At 43.1% G+C, this 16932-nt stretch overlaps 1 protein-coding gene across 1 annotated transcript; it reads right to left on the bottom strand.

Annotated features, from left to right (window-relative positions):
- Nucleotides 1-200: 200 nt before the first annotated feature.
- Nucleotides 201-2348, bottom strand: LOC139282517 (leucine-rich repeat neuronal protein 1-like). The gene has a single exon (XM_070902274.1). It carries the CDS (start codon nucleotides 2346-2348, stop codon nucleotides 201-203), a length of 2148 nt encoding a protein of 715 aa, XP_070758375.1.
- Nucleotides 2349-16932: the final 14584 nt, after the last annotated feature.

Below are 16932 nucleotides of genomic sequence, written 5' to 3'. Positions count from 1 at the left end.
AACAATTAAGAGACAGAAAGACTCAAACAAAGGCGATACGCTATACTAATAAAAATCCTGTCATTGATCACTCTGCCTCTTATTAGCAAAGCTGAGAATACAAAAAAACATTTGCAACTTTATTCAACTTTTGCACCAAAATGGCAAAAGTGTGTCTTTTTGTGCTGCTGGAGAGGCAGCCAGGCCTCCTTACTAAATCTTCACCACATGTAATAACTACGCGTGGTGTCAACAGGAGAGGGTTTTCCCTCTGTGCCGCCATCTTTGTCCTTCTCACCGTCAGCCTCCCACAGGTTGATGAGAGGAGGGTAAAGCTCATTCAGGGGGATGGAGGAAGTCTTCAGCATGTATTTCTTCAGAGAGTGGTGGTAGTTTTTTCTCTTCCATCTGCGGGCCATGTAGACGCCCACAGTGGCTAGACTGAGGAAGGCCAGCATGGTCGCCATGACAGCCAGCACGGCTGCACTCGGGTGCTGCTCTGACAGGTCCAGGGAAAAGGTAGCGCTGCGTGTTGTCACGTTAACACAAGACTTGTGTGTCTGCAGGTGGACGTTGGAGACCGTGAGGCACACCTCATACTCAGTGGCAGGTTGAAGGTGTGTGAGGTTGTATTCATGGACGTCTACAGGCACACGAGCTGTGTAGGTGATGTGCGGGTTGTCGATCTTCATGGTGGCTGAGGCCCACTTCAGGTTGGAGGACATGACGTTAGAATTGACTTTCCAGGAGACCAAGATGGAGTGCGACTCAGTCTGCTTGACGTATATTTTCATCACCTGGGCACTGTCAAGCAGGGTGCCATTTACACGGATGGTGGCGACCCGTGTGTCAGCTCCTTCTGTGTTCTGGGCCACGCAAGTGTACCGGCCAGAGTCCTCCACCTGAACATGAGACAGCCGCAGGGTACCCTCACTGCTCAAGTGGTACCGCTCTGACACAGTGTCTATCGTGATTTTGGTCCCAAGAGGAGTCACCCAGTAGATCTCAGGCTCTGGCTCGGCCATGGCCCTGCAGTCGAGAGTGACACTCATGCCCAGCTCGAGGTTCAAGTGGCTGGGAAAGGTGTTGTGTGATATGAGGGGGAGGCATTGCTCCGGGGACTCCAGCAGCCTTAGCTCTCGAACCCGCTGGCCTCTGAGTTCTGGTGGGGAGGTGCACAGCATGGCCAGGGGCTCCATGAAGCGCACTGTGGTCCTGTTGGAACTCATCCACTGAATGACACAGTCGCACCGCAATGGGTTGGTATGCAGACTGATCTCCCGCAGATTAGGCAACACCTCCACAGTGTGCTGGTAAAGGGCAGTGAGGGCATTATTGTTGAGCATCAGGCTCTCCAGGGAGGGCATGTCCCTAAAGGCCAACCTATGCACATAAGACAGCTTAGGATTGTTGGTGGCCTCCAGCTTTGTCAGTTCTGGCAGGTTGTCCAGAGCATAGCGGTCAATGGACACCAACTCCATCATGTTGTTGATACCCAGCTCCTTCAGACGTAACATGTTCCTGAAATCTCCTTCCTGGATTTTGTGAACCGGATTTTTATTTAAATCCAAGAATTTCAGATTGGGAACTTTTTGAAGAGCCAGTTGAGGGATTCTGACCAGTTTGTTGTCATAGAAAGAAATGCTTTCAAGGTTGTCCAAACCTACAAATGCATTCGCTGGAACATCGGTAAGGTCCATGCCAGCCAGAACTAGACTCCTCAGGCTTCCTAGAGGCTTGAAGTTCATGTCAAGGAGGCCAATGACTGGATTCTCTCCTATCATGAGGATCTCAAGGTTAGGTGTTTCTTCAAACCAGCGGCTGTCTATGACATGGAGCCTGTTGGAGTTAAGATGAAGGCGCAGCAGGCTGTGCAAGCCTGCAAATGCCCGAGGGGAGATGGAGCTTATCTGGTTGTGATTGATGTAGAGCTCCTGGAGACTAGAGAGGTTTCCCAGGCAGTGGTCTGGCAGCTGGCTGATCTGGTTCTCCTCTAGATGCAGGGTGGTCAAGTGGTTCATGCTTGTGAGGCCCACAGCTTCCACAGTGCTGAAGTTGTTCTGGGACAGGTCCAACTCTGTCAAGTTGAACAGCGCCTCCAGCTCTCCACTGGTGTGGGAGATGGCGTTACTTTGGAGCAGTAACACCTGAGTATCTGTGGACAGGTTGGTAGGGATGTGCGTGAGCCTCAAGTCATTGCAGTCCACTGTGGTTGCCTCCTTGTAGGTCGACTGGGGGGTGAACCAAGGGCGGACCTCGCACACACACAAACGTGGACATTCTTTGCCATGTGTGGGCAACAGAAAGGAAAGAAGAAATCCCATGCACAGCCAGAGTAGAGGAGGCCAAGTCTGCGAGCTGAGCGCCATGTTGTCTGCTCTCTCTGCTCACACAAAGCTTAGATGAGAGGCAGTGTTCTACAGAAAGGCTTGGAGGGAAGGTTCATGAGCATTAGTCTTCTTTACTGCTAGCTAGATGCTGGAGGCACTTTCCAAAGAGGTGATTTCTAATCCAGGAGAACGTTATTTTCAGAAGCCAGGACTCAAGATCATCTGGTCCAACTTCACCTCTGCTGTTCTCAGTCCCTCGCCTTGAGATTTAAGCCTAAAAAAAGACACAAAGCAAGTAAAATGTTAAAGCCTGCAACATAAATGTCTGATTATCCGTTTGCAAAAAGGTAGTGGATTAGACAACACAGTAAGGGAGTGAAACTGAAAAATTTTCAAAGTAAGAGTCATATTTGGTTTCCTTGTAGAGGGTAACAAATGAAGCAAGTGGCAGTTTTCCACAGTGCCACCCCACAGATATTTAGGGGACTAAGTTGACGTGTCTAACAGGGCAGAATGAATCTGTCAAATTTGTCTTGTTGTAGACATTCATTCCTACCTTTTTAATGAGCTCCAACACAGCCTGACACAGTTTGAAAATAAGAACAAGTTTGAGAAAAAGTTACTTCTGAATCTTGAAATAAAATTGAGTGAGACCATGTATGCCAAAAAAAAGCTACTTAACCATTATGCTATTGGTCTGGCCATTCTCTTTGTTAAACTGTTTCATGAGTGAAACATGAACATGAACATGAGTTCTTTACATGATACGATAGTAACACAACCATAATTTGGCAGCTATTCCATTACCAGAAATGTTCGTTGGCACCTCGGCATACACATTAGCGGTGGTGATGAGAGCGGTGCAGAGTTTTGGTACAGTACACATTGTATTTGTCAGTATCTGAGATGATAAGGTTGATATTAGCTCTGCTTCCCTGATGTGTTGCGTATCTGTCTCCTCAGAGATTACCAACATGTTTTTCTCTCTGTGCTGGGTAGATTATCTGCATACCAGCTTGGTATCAGTGATCCCCTTGAATGTGTGTGTGTGTGTGTGTGTGGGGTGGGCACAGCCGGCAGCTCTGGCTGTGAGCCCATTACACAACAGGCTTAATAAACAGTGAGTGTGTGCTCTTCACTGTTAATCATTCACTACTTATGATACAGGCCCATGGGAAGCAGTCATACACATGTGAAGTGAATTTAGCATTTATTTTTGAAGAGGCAGAGCTGTGGCTGTGTGCGCACTGTGGTCAAACTAAGACAAGCAGAGAGAGAGTGGAGTGGACTGACAGGCTGAGCCCCCAAAGGAATTGTAATATTTTCATGCTTTTGCTTTCATTTGTCGATTTCATGACACCAACTCCTTGAAACGTCTGTAGGGATGAAAGTTACTGACTCAATTTTCACAAGCAGAGATGACATCATGAGCAATGGGGATGAAGAATCAGTCATCAATCTCTTAAAAAAAAGAATGACTATTGTTTAAGTTTTGTGTGTGCAAGCACTGCTGTGTTAGCGTTTGTGTGTGTGTGTATGTGAGTGATTGTTTGTGTCTAAACAGCCAAAAGGAATAATCAGCTTCTATAATAGTTTACATAAGCAAGAGCGAAAGAAAGAGAGACTCTTGGCTTTCTCTCACTCACTAAAACACCACAGTGTCAGCTTCTAGTCTGACTCACACTCATAGAAATTCACATTTATCCTCATAAATAAACTGAGGTTGAGCATCCAGTGTGTGTGTGTGTGTGTGTGTGTGTGTGTGTGTGTGTGTGTGTGTGTGTGTGTGTGTGTGTGTGTGTGTGTGTGTGTGTGTGTGTGTGTGTGTGTGTGTGTGTGCAACAGAGAGAGATAGTTGGGTGTATTTTGTTTCACATCAAAACTGACAAGTTCCTCCAATATTAACATAAAACACATACAGATTGTTTTCTCTCTGCTTTCATGTGCTCTCTGTTCACGCCCTGCGATGTGTTGACACCCTCTCACAGTTTTTGCTCCACATTTGCATGTGCAATAGTATAAAAGCAGCTCAACAAATACAAAATGGAACATTTTGCTATGCAGAAAAACAACATCACTATTGTTTCTAGAAATTTAAACATGCCAGAAGAGAGTGCCAAATGGAGGGAAATTAAATACAGTGTCACAGCTCATCCATGTTTGTTTCTCTTTGAGTAAGAACGCATATGGTGCCTGGTATCAGGTGGCTAGTCTCTGCAATGACCCGGTCACACTCAGACCAGACTGATCTAACTGATTCCCTTAGTGTGACTGAAGTGTGGCAGCAGGGACCCGCACCTTCTCTTGGCTCTATTCATAGATCCTGACTGTGAATAACTGCTGAGCATGTGGCACCTCCTTCTGCCTTCGATCATCCATCATTCAGTTTCTCAAATAATCCATTCAGATGTCTTTCAATTAAACTGCTTCTTTGTCAATATACTGTGCCTCGGTATGTAGAAATTTACTTGGTAATACTTTTGTGTCTCCTCTGTCTTCCTCCATGTGTTGAGCTGCTCGGGTATCAAATCGGAGGAGACAGGCAGAGTAATCGCTGCTTTCATGCTGTGGCTATAAAACTCAGACACCTGGCACCAGGTTTCTGGCAGACTGGCAGCACTATGGGGGTCTGCATCCGTTCCCACCCATCTCTCACCGTGCGTACGCGTTGACCTTATTGACCCAAGGAAGCTCTGCTGAGCACATATGCTCTTTTTCACTGATGGCCTGCTTCATAATCACTGCAGTACACACACTCATGCTTACAAGCTGCCCAGAATACCCACAGATACCTGTTGTTGGCTGCAGACCATCTCCACTGAAGTGGTTGGAGTTAAGCATTTTGCTTTAGGATACCTTTAAGTTTTTACAGTGAGGCCTTGCTATCCAAATACATTTACTTTGTGCATCTTTCATGTAGATGACATTTGTTCAGACCTTCAAAGCACACTCTACACAGCATCTATCATACATCTATCAATCAATCAATCAATCAACACACAGATAAATTGCTTGTCCCAACTCATTCACATTTCCCCTTCACTTTTCACCTTTTACATTCCTACAGAACACTATAGCATCTCTGCCTTCTACTTCTACATGGTGGTTTAAAACAGATACTAGTAGAAACAGTAGTTTGATATAAAAACATACTGTAAATGCATACATGCATCCAATAATGTGTGTGTGCTGGAAGGACTACATTATTTAGATCAAATAAAACAAAAGGTGAATGTCATTATGAGGGCAAGGAGTGGGAAACAGATTCATATATTAACCGAATGGCACCCATCTGTCATCATTACTGTTGGTGGATACAATCTGAAAACACCTGTTTGATATATTAATCAGTTCTACGAACTCATATACAAATACTATTATTTTGGTATCTGCATTCTTTTAAAGGATGGAAATTACATGCATTCTGAAGAGAAATAGTAAACTTAATTTTATTCTGCCTCAAAGTCCTGGCTACAATTCTTGTCTCAAAACATAACAAGAAGTACAACAGAGGAGAACACAAATCCCACTGGATCATGTCCAAGAGGGAGGGAGGTTTGTTATAGCGCCATGCAGTACAGAACCACTTTGATGGGACGACACCTTTGTGAACTCTTGTTCTGTGGGATGGGACAGAGATTAGGTCCGAGATTAATTCTTTCACTGCCAAAGCAGGGCCGGACCAGGTGTGTATCAGCACCTGTATCCTGGAAATCTACTGCTAATCTCTTGGCTGAGGCAGCAGAGAGCAAAAACACTGTAGGGAACACAATTAAAAATGCATGCATACAGATGTATCTACACTGCAACCATCACCACACTGCCACAAAATACACATTCTGTTTTCCCACTCTGATTCACACACTGTGACATGCATGCATACACAGACCACTGGAAGGAGGCAGAAAAATCCCTCAACAGCTTGGCATTATCCAGCTGACTGTCTGAGCTGAAGCCTCCAGCAGGAGGGATTTACTGTCTTTGCTCACCCAATCCTTATGAGGTTTTAATCTAAGTACACATTGCACATATAAAACACACACACACACACACACACACACACACACACACACACACACACAAATATACATCTACAGTAGCTTGTATTTCCACTGGGTTGCCATAAACCTTCAGAGGATCACTGGCCCTGGGGTTCGAAGCAAGACAGCGAGATGTAATTGAGGGACATAATGAGCTTTGTCTGCTTCATGCTAAGGCTTCATAAATGCATTTATAGGACAGGATCTCCGGACAATACTGGGGGCAATAAAGTACGTAGTAATAATCAGAGTAATTAAAGAAACACAGACCTGCAGTCAGATGCAGGGAGCATTTCTCCTTAGATCTGTGAAATGTAGGCCTCTCACAGGCGGCAGTCGCTGTTTTCAGTGGAAGAAGTTAAAAAAGACTCTTAGGCTGGTTTGAAGAAATTTCATTGAACTTGTTTTTACACTTTCTAAGAGTTTTGAAGCAATGCTGCTAATACTACACTTCACCATGTGCCACTGGTGCAGCCAGGAGGAACCTCTCTTGATAGCACACTGCATCATTTTTCATAGGAGGCTGTGCTTTACCCCCTCTGTTCCTGAGGCCCTTTTTGCTGGGTGCAAAATGTAAGCAGTGTTTCTGAATCAGCAGCCGCACAACAGGCTCACAGACATGCCATCACCATAGCAACGGCTATGCCACCGGCACGTCTGTTTCATAACCAAATGAGAAGACATGAGAAGACAGCTATTAGTGCCATCAGACAGCAAAAGGAGTCTGCCAGTGACAACTGCTGCTGGTGCAAGAAGGTGACTGCAGCACGAAAGCATATGGTAATACAACAGAGCATACTGTATATGCATGGTATTGTTGTGCTTACACCATGACCAGTAAGCACAAACATATCATGCACACATGCCCAAATGTCTGACTCTTTCCCCATGTCAGCACACACCACGTTGCAAAAATACATTTCTACACTAAAGCTACCAGTTTTTCCAAGACAATCAGTTTCAATCCAGAGCTATCATGTGGTGCTGGGAGGCTGAGTAGTGCTGCCTGATGTTTTCTCCATGTCCTCACTGCGCTGGCCTGCCTGAGAGACATCCTGTTCCTGCTCCATTAGTATGCAAGCGTCTCACTTCACATCACACAGGGCTTTGGTGCAGCTGCTGATGGCAGAGGTGTAGAGCGGAGAAGGAGAAGGATGCATGTCCACTCAGTCAGACAGAAGAGAGAAAGTAAAGGGGGGGGGGGGCTCTGCTTCAATTAGAAGGCCACAGGAGGAAATCACTGAACTGAAAATGCAACAGAGCTGAAGGTACAATGAGACAATCAAAAACCACGTATGGAATTACACGAAAGCATGCTGCATAGTTTTACACTGTTTCTTCAGACTCCATTAAGGTTTAAAAGTCGCAGTGTGGCAAATTGTCTCTGCACTTCTATTTACTGTAAATCCATATGGTAGCTTTATTTCCCCGTGGAACCGAGATGGATCTTGACACAATTTTTCTTCTCTGGCTCTCATTTTTATTCTCTCTCCCCTTTTTGCCCTCATCCTCCCCCTCCACTTCATCTCTCCTTACAGTTGCAGTGTTGGTGAAAAGCCAATATGTTGTCATTGGAGCATCGATCAATCATTCTGACAAAGCCAGGGTCTCTAATCTCAGGGGGATCCCTATTTGAAACAATGCTGAGGTCAGGGAAGATTAACTCGTGCAGTTAAAATTGACCTCTGAATCAAAATGATTGGGCCAATAATAATTCTTTTAAAATGGATTTCAATAGATGTTTTTTCCCATGTTTTTGTGCAACTTTAACTGTGCATTTAGTTTTAAATTGATATTCGTCCTGTGCAATTTAATTTCAAAACACTTCAAATTACTTTTTTTTAAGTACTATACAGAGTTTAAAATGTATAATTGCATCCAAAAGCATTAAAGTCTCTTACGTCCTGTCTATCTAGAATAAAAGTGGTGTGCAAAGTGATAACACAAATTCATTTTCAGTTTATCTCTGATAAAAACAAAGGATGACAAAACAGCTGACTCAGTCATAACATCTTGACAGAAACCTTTCAAAGGCTCGTCGTGTTTGCATGTTCCCCTTCAGCTCATGCTCACAAAGGGAGAAGGTCAAGCTGTTGCGCCCTTGTCTCAGCTGCTGTGGGAACCCCAGCACCAGCACATGCAGCAGAGTTAGGTCCTATGGCTCACAATGGCTCCTACCCAAACACACACAGACACACCAAGACGTGTCTTTGTTTCGTTGCAGGTTCTCACACTCCTCGTTACCAGCTGAGGAGATACGTCACTGTGCATTGTGAAGATTGGGGGAAGGTGCTACGGCCTCCTAAACCCTCATATGATTGGCTATGTGGGTGACATATATATCAATTGCCTGCTTTTACTCCTAAGACAAAGTGAACTATATAAAGTTGTGTGGCTAGAAAACAACAGCCAAACCATGCATGATGTTTCTCCTGTCCTAATCACATGGTTACCTGACTACCATAGTGAATAGTTATTAGTGAGTTCTTTGTGGTGTAAGTGATATCAGTAACAGGTGTCGCTGTAATGCAGCAGCTGAAACAACAGAGCCCACTTGACAAAGGTGACCCTAACAATACAGACTCCCCCTGCTTTCTCAAACTAAACAAGAAACACTGGATTGTCTGTCTCTCTCTCCGCTGTGTCTTCATTGCAGACATCTGCCAATTTCCAGACTCTTAGGCATGCAAATAGGTTTGACGGAGCACATGAGCCCGTGGCTGCTACTCAGCTGTTCTGTTTCAGCAGCACTCTGCACTGGGAGTGATGCTGCAGTTTGTGTAAATGTTACACTACACTGTTGGTTGAACCCGGTGTCACAGTGCAGAGAAATGTCAGGACTGCTGGCAAGACTACAGTTTTAATAATGAGCCCTTTAGAGACTCACAATTCACGTTTATATTTGTCTTTTTATGGCAAAAGTATAAACAGAGCATGTATAAAACTAAATATTGCAACTTAACACAGGTTTTCTGTGCACGGATTTATTTGGTTCATGTTTTCTTTGTTTCCCTCCCTCTGATGTCTGATCAGTTCATATGTATCAACTGTCTAGACTTGAGAAAGGTTCAAAATAATCATATACTGTGTACAGAGCTCAGTGTCCTTGCAAATCTAATTCTGCTATACTACGTTTTATTGAATTTATTGAAGACTGACCCAACGCACACATTGCAGATAAACATGCTGAGGAGACATCGATAAATATGGACAACTTTTGGGATCTATTTTCTGTCAAAATTCAATCTTTGTTTGCTGAAGCTATAAAACCCCCCCACAATCTTTCCTGTTTGCGGTGGTATAACGCGCTGCACGAGGACCCACGCCATGGAGAGAAAGAACGCGTTATTGTTTCATATCATCTTTGTTGATCTGTGCATTTCTTAAAACATAAAGATGATGACTTCATCTTCACGAGTTTATCACTCTGGACCGGACTGAAATGTTCGCCCCTTTTCTACCGAGCAAGAAATTCAGGAAAATCGTTTGAGATATTTTACAGGCATATGTAGCCAGATTACAGCACATGCATAAAATAAACACATTGCTCTCACCTATGAAGCGCCGTATCCTCCGAACGCAAGGCTGCTGCAGGCTACTGTATCTGACCCATGCAGTATCCGCAGCTCCAGGATGATGCGCGAGGGGTGCACACTGTGTTTTACGATATAAATAATCAGCCTTACTAACGAGAATAAATCGTATCAGTGGAAAACACCCCCTTGCTTGTAATATCTGCTCTCCGGTGCTGCTGGAGACACGGTGATACTTCAGGAGTGGAAACGCTGCAGCGCACAGCTTCCAGTGACGAGCAGCTGCCTGGCGCAGGTCAGCTGGACTGAAACGCCTCTGACACGACAGTGGTGCCCCAAACAGGCAACCTCACCATCTGTTCTGTCATCACCACCATGGGAACAAAAGTCCCACCCTGCCGGCCACGAGCTGTGAAGTGCGAATTCTATGGTGGAAGTGATGGAGCCGCAGGAGGAAACCAACTCTCAACTCTCATCTCATTGTTTGGATGTTTCTGTTGTTGATCTTCTTACAATGAGTTTCTCCGGTCACTCCCCGGGTCAACACGACTGTATCATCATGCATCAGTTAGGAAAAAGGGCTTGTTTGAGAGGAGGATATCAAAGGACTTTTGGGTGCCACGGACCCTGAATTTATATAAATTTAATGACTTGCTAATTAATAATTCATGATAATTATTAAATGAAATGGACTCTAAAGTGGATCTTATGAGTCTGTCTCTCTCTTACACACACACACACACACACACACACACACACACTTGAACACACGAGTTGAAAGAGATGTGTCTTTTCTCTCAAACCTGTCACTTGTTTGGATTCTTCCTCCTCCTCCTCCTCCTCCTCCTCCTCCCTTCCTCTCTAAGGGGAGCAGTGAAAATGACAGCGTTTCATCACTTGCTGTTTGAGCTGCTGCTCTGGGAGCTGCCTGACTGGTTCTTCATCCACACTGTAGCTACAGAGAAGGAATGTGATCATCTGTGTCGAGACAAGAAAGTGTGCCAGGCAGATGTCATCTGCAGGTTGTGGCTGTTTATATTGGAATTAAGCAGAAAAGTTACACGTGTTTACATTTTTGACTGAAGATCAACGTAATTTTCTCATTTCAGTCTTTAATAAGTTCTACATGGTGTTAATGTAAAAGGCCTGGGCAGATGTGGCTTTGTCCATCTCTCTCCTCGATGCTCCCCAGTTAGTCCTCCTGTGTTTGTACAGTTTATAGGGCATGAAATGAATCCAGAAAAGCATGTTTGAAGCTTTAACACATTCATGCAGTTTCCTTATTAATGAAATGCATGAAGAGTAGATACATCTTTATGCATTTAGCCTAAAGGTTACTTCAGAACACAAACAGACATTAAAAGGTTCAGCAAAACTGGCCTTATCGTGGGCAGCCATAAGATAGTGTTTAACCTGATTCAGCTTTGAGTAATATACAGTACAGTGATTAATTCATTTCCTTTCTTGTTTATTTACAACAAAGCATTAAAATGCTCTTTAATGCACCCTAATAAGTGTAATTGGTAACATAACAAAGCTTGTTTCCATTGCAGCTATTATCTCTGCAAAGTTTACTTTATTCTTTTAGTTTTTCTGAAGGACTTTTGTATCTGTGCTATTGACATTAATGATTGAGCCCTTTTACTGCAACAAGAAATATTTTTATCAACATTTTAAGAATTATGCTTATTTGCTGAGAATTAGATGACAAGACTGATACTACTTGTGTGTGTTGTTAGTACAAAAATTAGGAAGCCAGAGTCAGTAGTTAGGAGTCATGGTTAAGTTATTTTAGCACAAAGACTGGAAACAGTGGAAAACACAGAGCTTGGCCCCGTCCAAAGGGAACAAAATCTGTATACCAGCACTTCTAATTCTAATTTGTTTGATCTGTACAAAAAGTGAACTGTAAAAACATCAGGTCTTGGTTAAGCTAACTGGCTGCTGGCTCCAGCTGCATATTTATCATACAGACATGAGAGTGGTATCAATCGTCTTGGCAAGAAAGTGAATAAGCGTATTTCCAAAATGTCAAACTATTCCTTTAGTTAGAGACTCAGGCTTGGAGACCTTCAACCTTTGTCTAGTAGGGCCAATTGGCAATCCATCCATGCCACTATGATGACTCATGCTACAGTATTAAGCTACAAATGGCAAGCATGTTACTGTAACCTTTTGCGCACTGCAGTCTGAAACTTTTTCACAATACAATACACAGAGTTTATAAGTTTATAAGTCATCCTTAGAACCGCTAACAAAATAACTAATATTTTGTCTGTTTGATCCTAATCTGAAAAGTGTCTTGGAATGTTTTACTACTTTAGATTTAAGATTTAGTGCAGACTGAGTGCATGTAGCAAATATAGAGTAAAACCTTTGTAAATAAAATGCATTAGTAAAAAAATTCATTTTGCTGGGAGCCAACTGGAACTTGTTCAAAAGGCCTTTGTGTTGTCCAAAAACTGCACTGTGGGAACCGCTCGTATCATTTCTACCACCACAGAACGCTTCAAAGTTGATTCAGCAGTCACTCTGCGTGATAGTTGCAACCAGCAAATCATAATTTCTCACCATTAACCTGCACTGCTTGTGGTGTGGTTGCTATGGCAACAACTCCCTCCCAGGAAAGGCGATGCAGCATATCCACTGGTTTATTAGATCTCTGATCACACAGCTCCCTCCACATGGCCATCTGGGAAAACCAGTCACACAGAAACGTATGCCCCCCGTTTTACCTTTCGCAAGTCTTCTCATCATTTTGCCGCATTACACTCTGCTGACGAGAAGACAAGGCGTAATTTTCCTTGTTTTTCAGTCATAGATGGGTAGGATATTAAATGAGAAGTATTGAGGAGTGATGAGATGAATGTTGAAAGAATACTAAAGTGGATGCTGAGAAGTAGTCAAAGACACATATGACTTCTCTGCAAGTGAACTAGTAATGCCTCCATCTTTACCAGAAGCATTTATCCGAGTTCACTCTGAGTTTATTTGGAATATGTTATTAAATGTCTATTTGAACATTAAGAGATAGTTTCATTTGTAAGATAAACGTGGTACTTTTTCATTTGATTTTCATTATTCAATCTGATCTTAAGTGGCATTAATATGAACAGCTTGATGCTGTCTTCAGCTGCAACTGGAGCAGATGCCTGCCTATGAACATTTAGCACATTTGCTACCTTGTTGTGACACTATGTCACTATCACACCAGTCCTGGTACCATCACCACCTTCTGCCAGGCTAGAGCAAACACTGCTGACAAACTGCAGATGTTGTTTTACTCACACTCGCACACAAACACACACATGCTTGCGTGTGCATGTACATGACAAACACTGTCACTCTGCAGAGTAAAGTAGCAATTCCAATTTTATTTCAATTTCCTTTTCCCTAACCTAATGCCATGTTTGGCATGGTCCACATCTCTGTCTGTGTCTCCCCTCCTTCATCTGCAGGATGATAGGTGAAACAAATTAGGCATCTGCTAGGGGGGTGGACACAGAAACACAAACACCTTACAATATAATGCAGTCCAACACAACAATAGCACAAGCTACAGCCTGAGAAAATCCCCTCTGAGTTGAATCAGCAACTCCCAGTCTCAACACAAATTGAACATTATGAGCCTCACTGAGGTTGAATTTATTGCAGGGCTGTTACATTGGATTGCAACAAAGTGTACAGGTGGTACTTATATTGTTTCCCATGTAGCTTTCACCCAGCATTATGTGCTAGACCTATTTCATACCATATCATATTATCAGATCCTAATAATTTACACCTTGTACGCTAACCATGAAGCTGGAGCCAGGAGACGGTTAGCTTAGCTTAGCATAACGACTGGAAACAGCTTGCTAGGCTTTTTCCTAAGGTAACAAAATCCTAGCATAACCTCTAAAGCTCAGTAATTAATATGTTATATCTCATTTGTTTAACGACAAGTTGTGGTTTTCTGCGGGTTATGTGCCTGTGAGGACGCCAGGGAACAAGGGGAGTCTCCAGGAAGTAACTACGCCCGGCCAAGAAATAGTCTGGCACATATCCCCCCCTATAAAAACACAACTTGTTGTTTTCACACTTCGGTTTTTGTGTGGAATAAACAAACAACATATAATTTGTTACTTAGTGAGCTTTAGAGGTGCTGGTAGATGGATTTTGTTACATTTGGATAGAGGTAGGTAACAGTGTCAACTAAGGGCCAGTTTTAGCCAGTTTTGACAGAAGTGATTTGAGAAAGTCTGGAACCAGTATGAGCCCTAGAACAGTGTGTAAAGTTTTTTACCATGGTGTGTGGTAACTGTGTCAATCATTAACCGTCCTGTATAGAAATGTAGGGCAGTGCTCTGCCACTGGTGTTGGCATTGACTGTTTACGTACAGCCAAGGCTCAAGGTGAGAGAGTGAGTGTGAAATGTCTCGTCTGAATCGGTCTTAATAGCCACAGAGGTGATGAGGTCCTGACTCCTGTTACACGTGTCACTTTGCATTAGTGTCCACATTAGAGCCTGCCACTCCGCAACCAATCAGAGCCACTTAACAACAAAATCAACAGATCCTTTTATAATTGCTCCTGAGCAAAGCAATTTAGCAGAGGCTCTTGGGGATTGGCTTTCATTTGGGTTTGTCAAACACAGGCCTTGCTTGATTTGTTTTGGCCCAATTGAAAATTAAAATAGTTTCTGGAGATTGTGTGTGTGTGTGTGTGTGTGTGTGTGTGTGTGTGTGTGTGTGTGTCTGTGACTTTGTGAGGTAGTTGTTTGTACTCATTTGCCTTGTGCAAAAATAAATTAATAAAGATAATTGTTCTTGGGTGTGCCGCCCAGTGATAGAATAGAATAGTACAATAATAGCCTCTTGTTAATCAATTTTATTCATACATCCTTCTTATGTTCCCTCTCAGACAAACACGTTTTTTTTCTTACTTTCAATTCACCCCGACAAAAAAACCCAGACCATTAATATTTAATTGACATGTGGCATCAAGCAGCTTTTACATCACTGATGTTTTGCAAAGGAGGAGAAGAGAACCGCTTTGACTGCCTCAAGTCGACTAATTTTGTTGTTTTTTAAACTTCACATTTCAGACACAGCTGAAGGCACATGAGAGGAAAAAGCCATCATTGAAGTATTCTTGAATTAATCTTAAACTATTTTCCATGCAATCCATTGCAAAGTAAGACAGCACAGAGTTAAAGATGCCTTTACCATCTGTGTCTCATCATTAAATAATTATCAGCAGTATGTTGAGATCATGGACCCATACAGGCTGTGTTACGTCTCCACAGACCGAAGAAGACAGAAAGGTTCTGAGCTAATGATGAAATAAGTTTACTTTGCTTTTTCAGTTTTCTGTAGGCCACAACCCAGACCATGAATGGATCCAAATTACTTTTGTGATCCCCGAACTTTTCATGTAGCGCCACCATCAGGTCAAAAATGTAATTTGTCCAATACTTTTACCTACAAAACTAATGACATTCCCATCAACCTCGGCTGTACTTGCTCAGCTGTGTTTTTAATGCTAGTGCTAATCAACAAATGCTAACACACTAAACTAAGACAGTGAACATGGTAAACATTACACCTGCTGAGCGTCTTAGCATTGTAACTGTCAGCATATTTGCATGCTAGTGTTAGCATTTAGCTCAAAGTACGGCATCACAGAGCCGCTAGCATGTTCGCCAGCATTGTTTTAAGCTGAACTCATTCCTCAAGAGCAGAGGTATATACTTAAAAGCTATAATATGTATATTGCATTATATTATATACTTTACTGTAAGTATTAAAATATATTTGATAGTTATTAGACCCACTTGAGTAAGCACAGAAGTGTTTAAGAACATGCAGCTCAGGACTCTGGGTCTTAACAGGTAGGATTGTGTGTGCATATGATTAGAGGGGGAAATTTTGCTTGTCTGCTCTTTTTTGTGCTCAGAGGGAGTCGGTGTCTCTCCCCCATCCTCCATCCTTATCCCTCCTTGTTCACCCCTCCCTCTCCTGCGCCAGCTGAACAAAGACAACTGCTCTTTGTTAGCTACATGCTCTGTCTGCGACTTGGAGTCAGAATGTGTCTTTTCACTGATGCTGGTGGCAGCAATAGTGGTACTACTGCTAATGCGCGTGTGTGTGTGTGTGTATGGGCAGCAGAGATGGGGGAGGAAATAATCCTGAAGATAATATTAGGCCTTGTGCCCACTAGGTTTCTGTTGAGAGCATCAGCGCCTTTTTCAGACATTTTCAATAGCTGAAGCAGCTGTCTCTGTAAAAGTGCTTTATCCAGCATCTTTTCTTGTTCAAAACACTCCACCTTTTTTGTTCCGCTGCTCTGGGTGCTTCAACTTGAAAATATCTCTGATGTTCAAAAGAAGCACTGCACTTTTCCTGTCAGGAGGATGAGATGTTGTCAAAGATACAGGAACCACACGCAGCACTTTTTTCCCCCTCGCCACACCAAAACACTTCATCTCTGTGCGGCCTGCCAGTGTGTTTTTTTCGCAAGAAAAGGAAAATGCCCAGTGAGCACAAGGCTTTGGGTTAAAAGGCAGGCTGGGTTGTCCCATTTGGGAAGAAGCAAGGTGAGTAAAAACATATTGGAGTGATTGGGGGGGAAGAGGATTTGCATTAGGAGGAGAAGTGAAGAGAGTGATGGAATTTTCTATCCCGTCCCACCCATTTTTGTCCATGTACGGCAGGACAGCTGGGGGCTGATGAAGTGGTTTACCAGTCTGTTCTCTGAGGGTATTATTTGGGCGAGGGGGGAGAGGGGGGTTGGGTGGCCTCTTTTACTCTGTTCTCCTATGAAATACGTCTTTGTCTGCTTTTTCCCTATTTTTCACCTTATCTTGGGAGCGCTGATAGTCTTTTTGTGCCGTTTTTTATAGCTGGTTATTTACACTGTGCCAAAGTGTAGGAAGAAAAAAGCTCTCTCATAATGAATTATTTCTAGAACATGATGATAATGTGTGCATAATTAAATTGCCATGTGCATAAGCAGTTGTCAGCGGGGTAAGATCTGTATGTGTACTGCACCAATGTTACAATGTACAAG

Source organism: Enoplosus armatus, chromosome 3 (genome assembly GCF_043641665.1).
Source record: "Enoplosus armatus isolate fEnoArm2 chromosome 3, fEnoArm2.hap1, whole genome shotgun sequence".
Taxonomy (NCBI): Eukaryota; Metazoa; Chordata; class Actinopteri; order Centrarchiformes; family Enoplosidae; genus Enoplosus; species Enoplosus armatus.
Note: the sequence above shows the minus strand (reverse complement) of the source record. Positions and strands in the feature narration are given on the sequence as shown.

Bases quoted from the DNA above. Each gene is read 5' to 3' on its own strand.
- LOC139282517 (XM_070902274.1), bottom strand. From the start codon at position 2,348: ATGGCGCTCAGCTCGCAGACTTGGCCTCCTCTACTCTGGCTGTGCATG.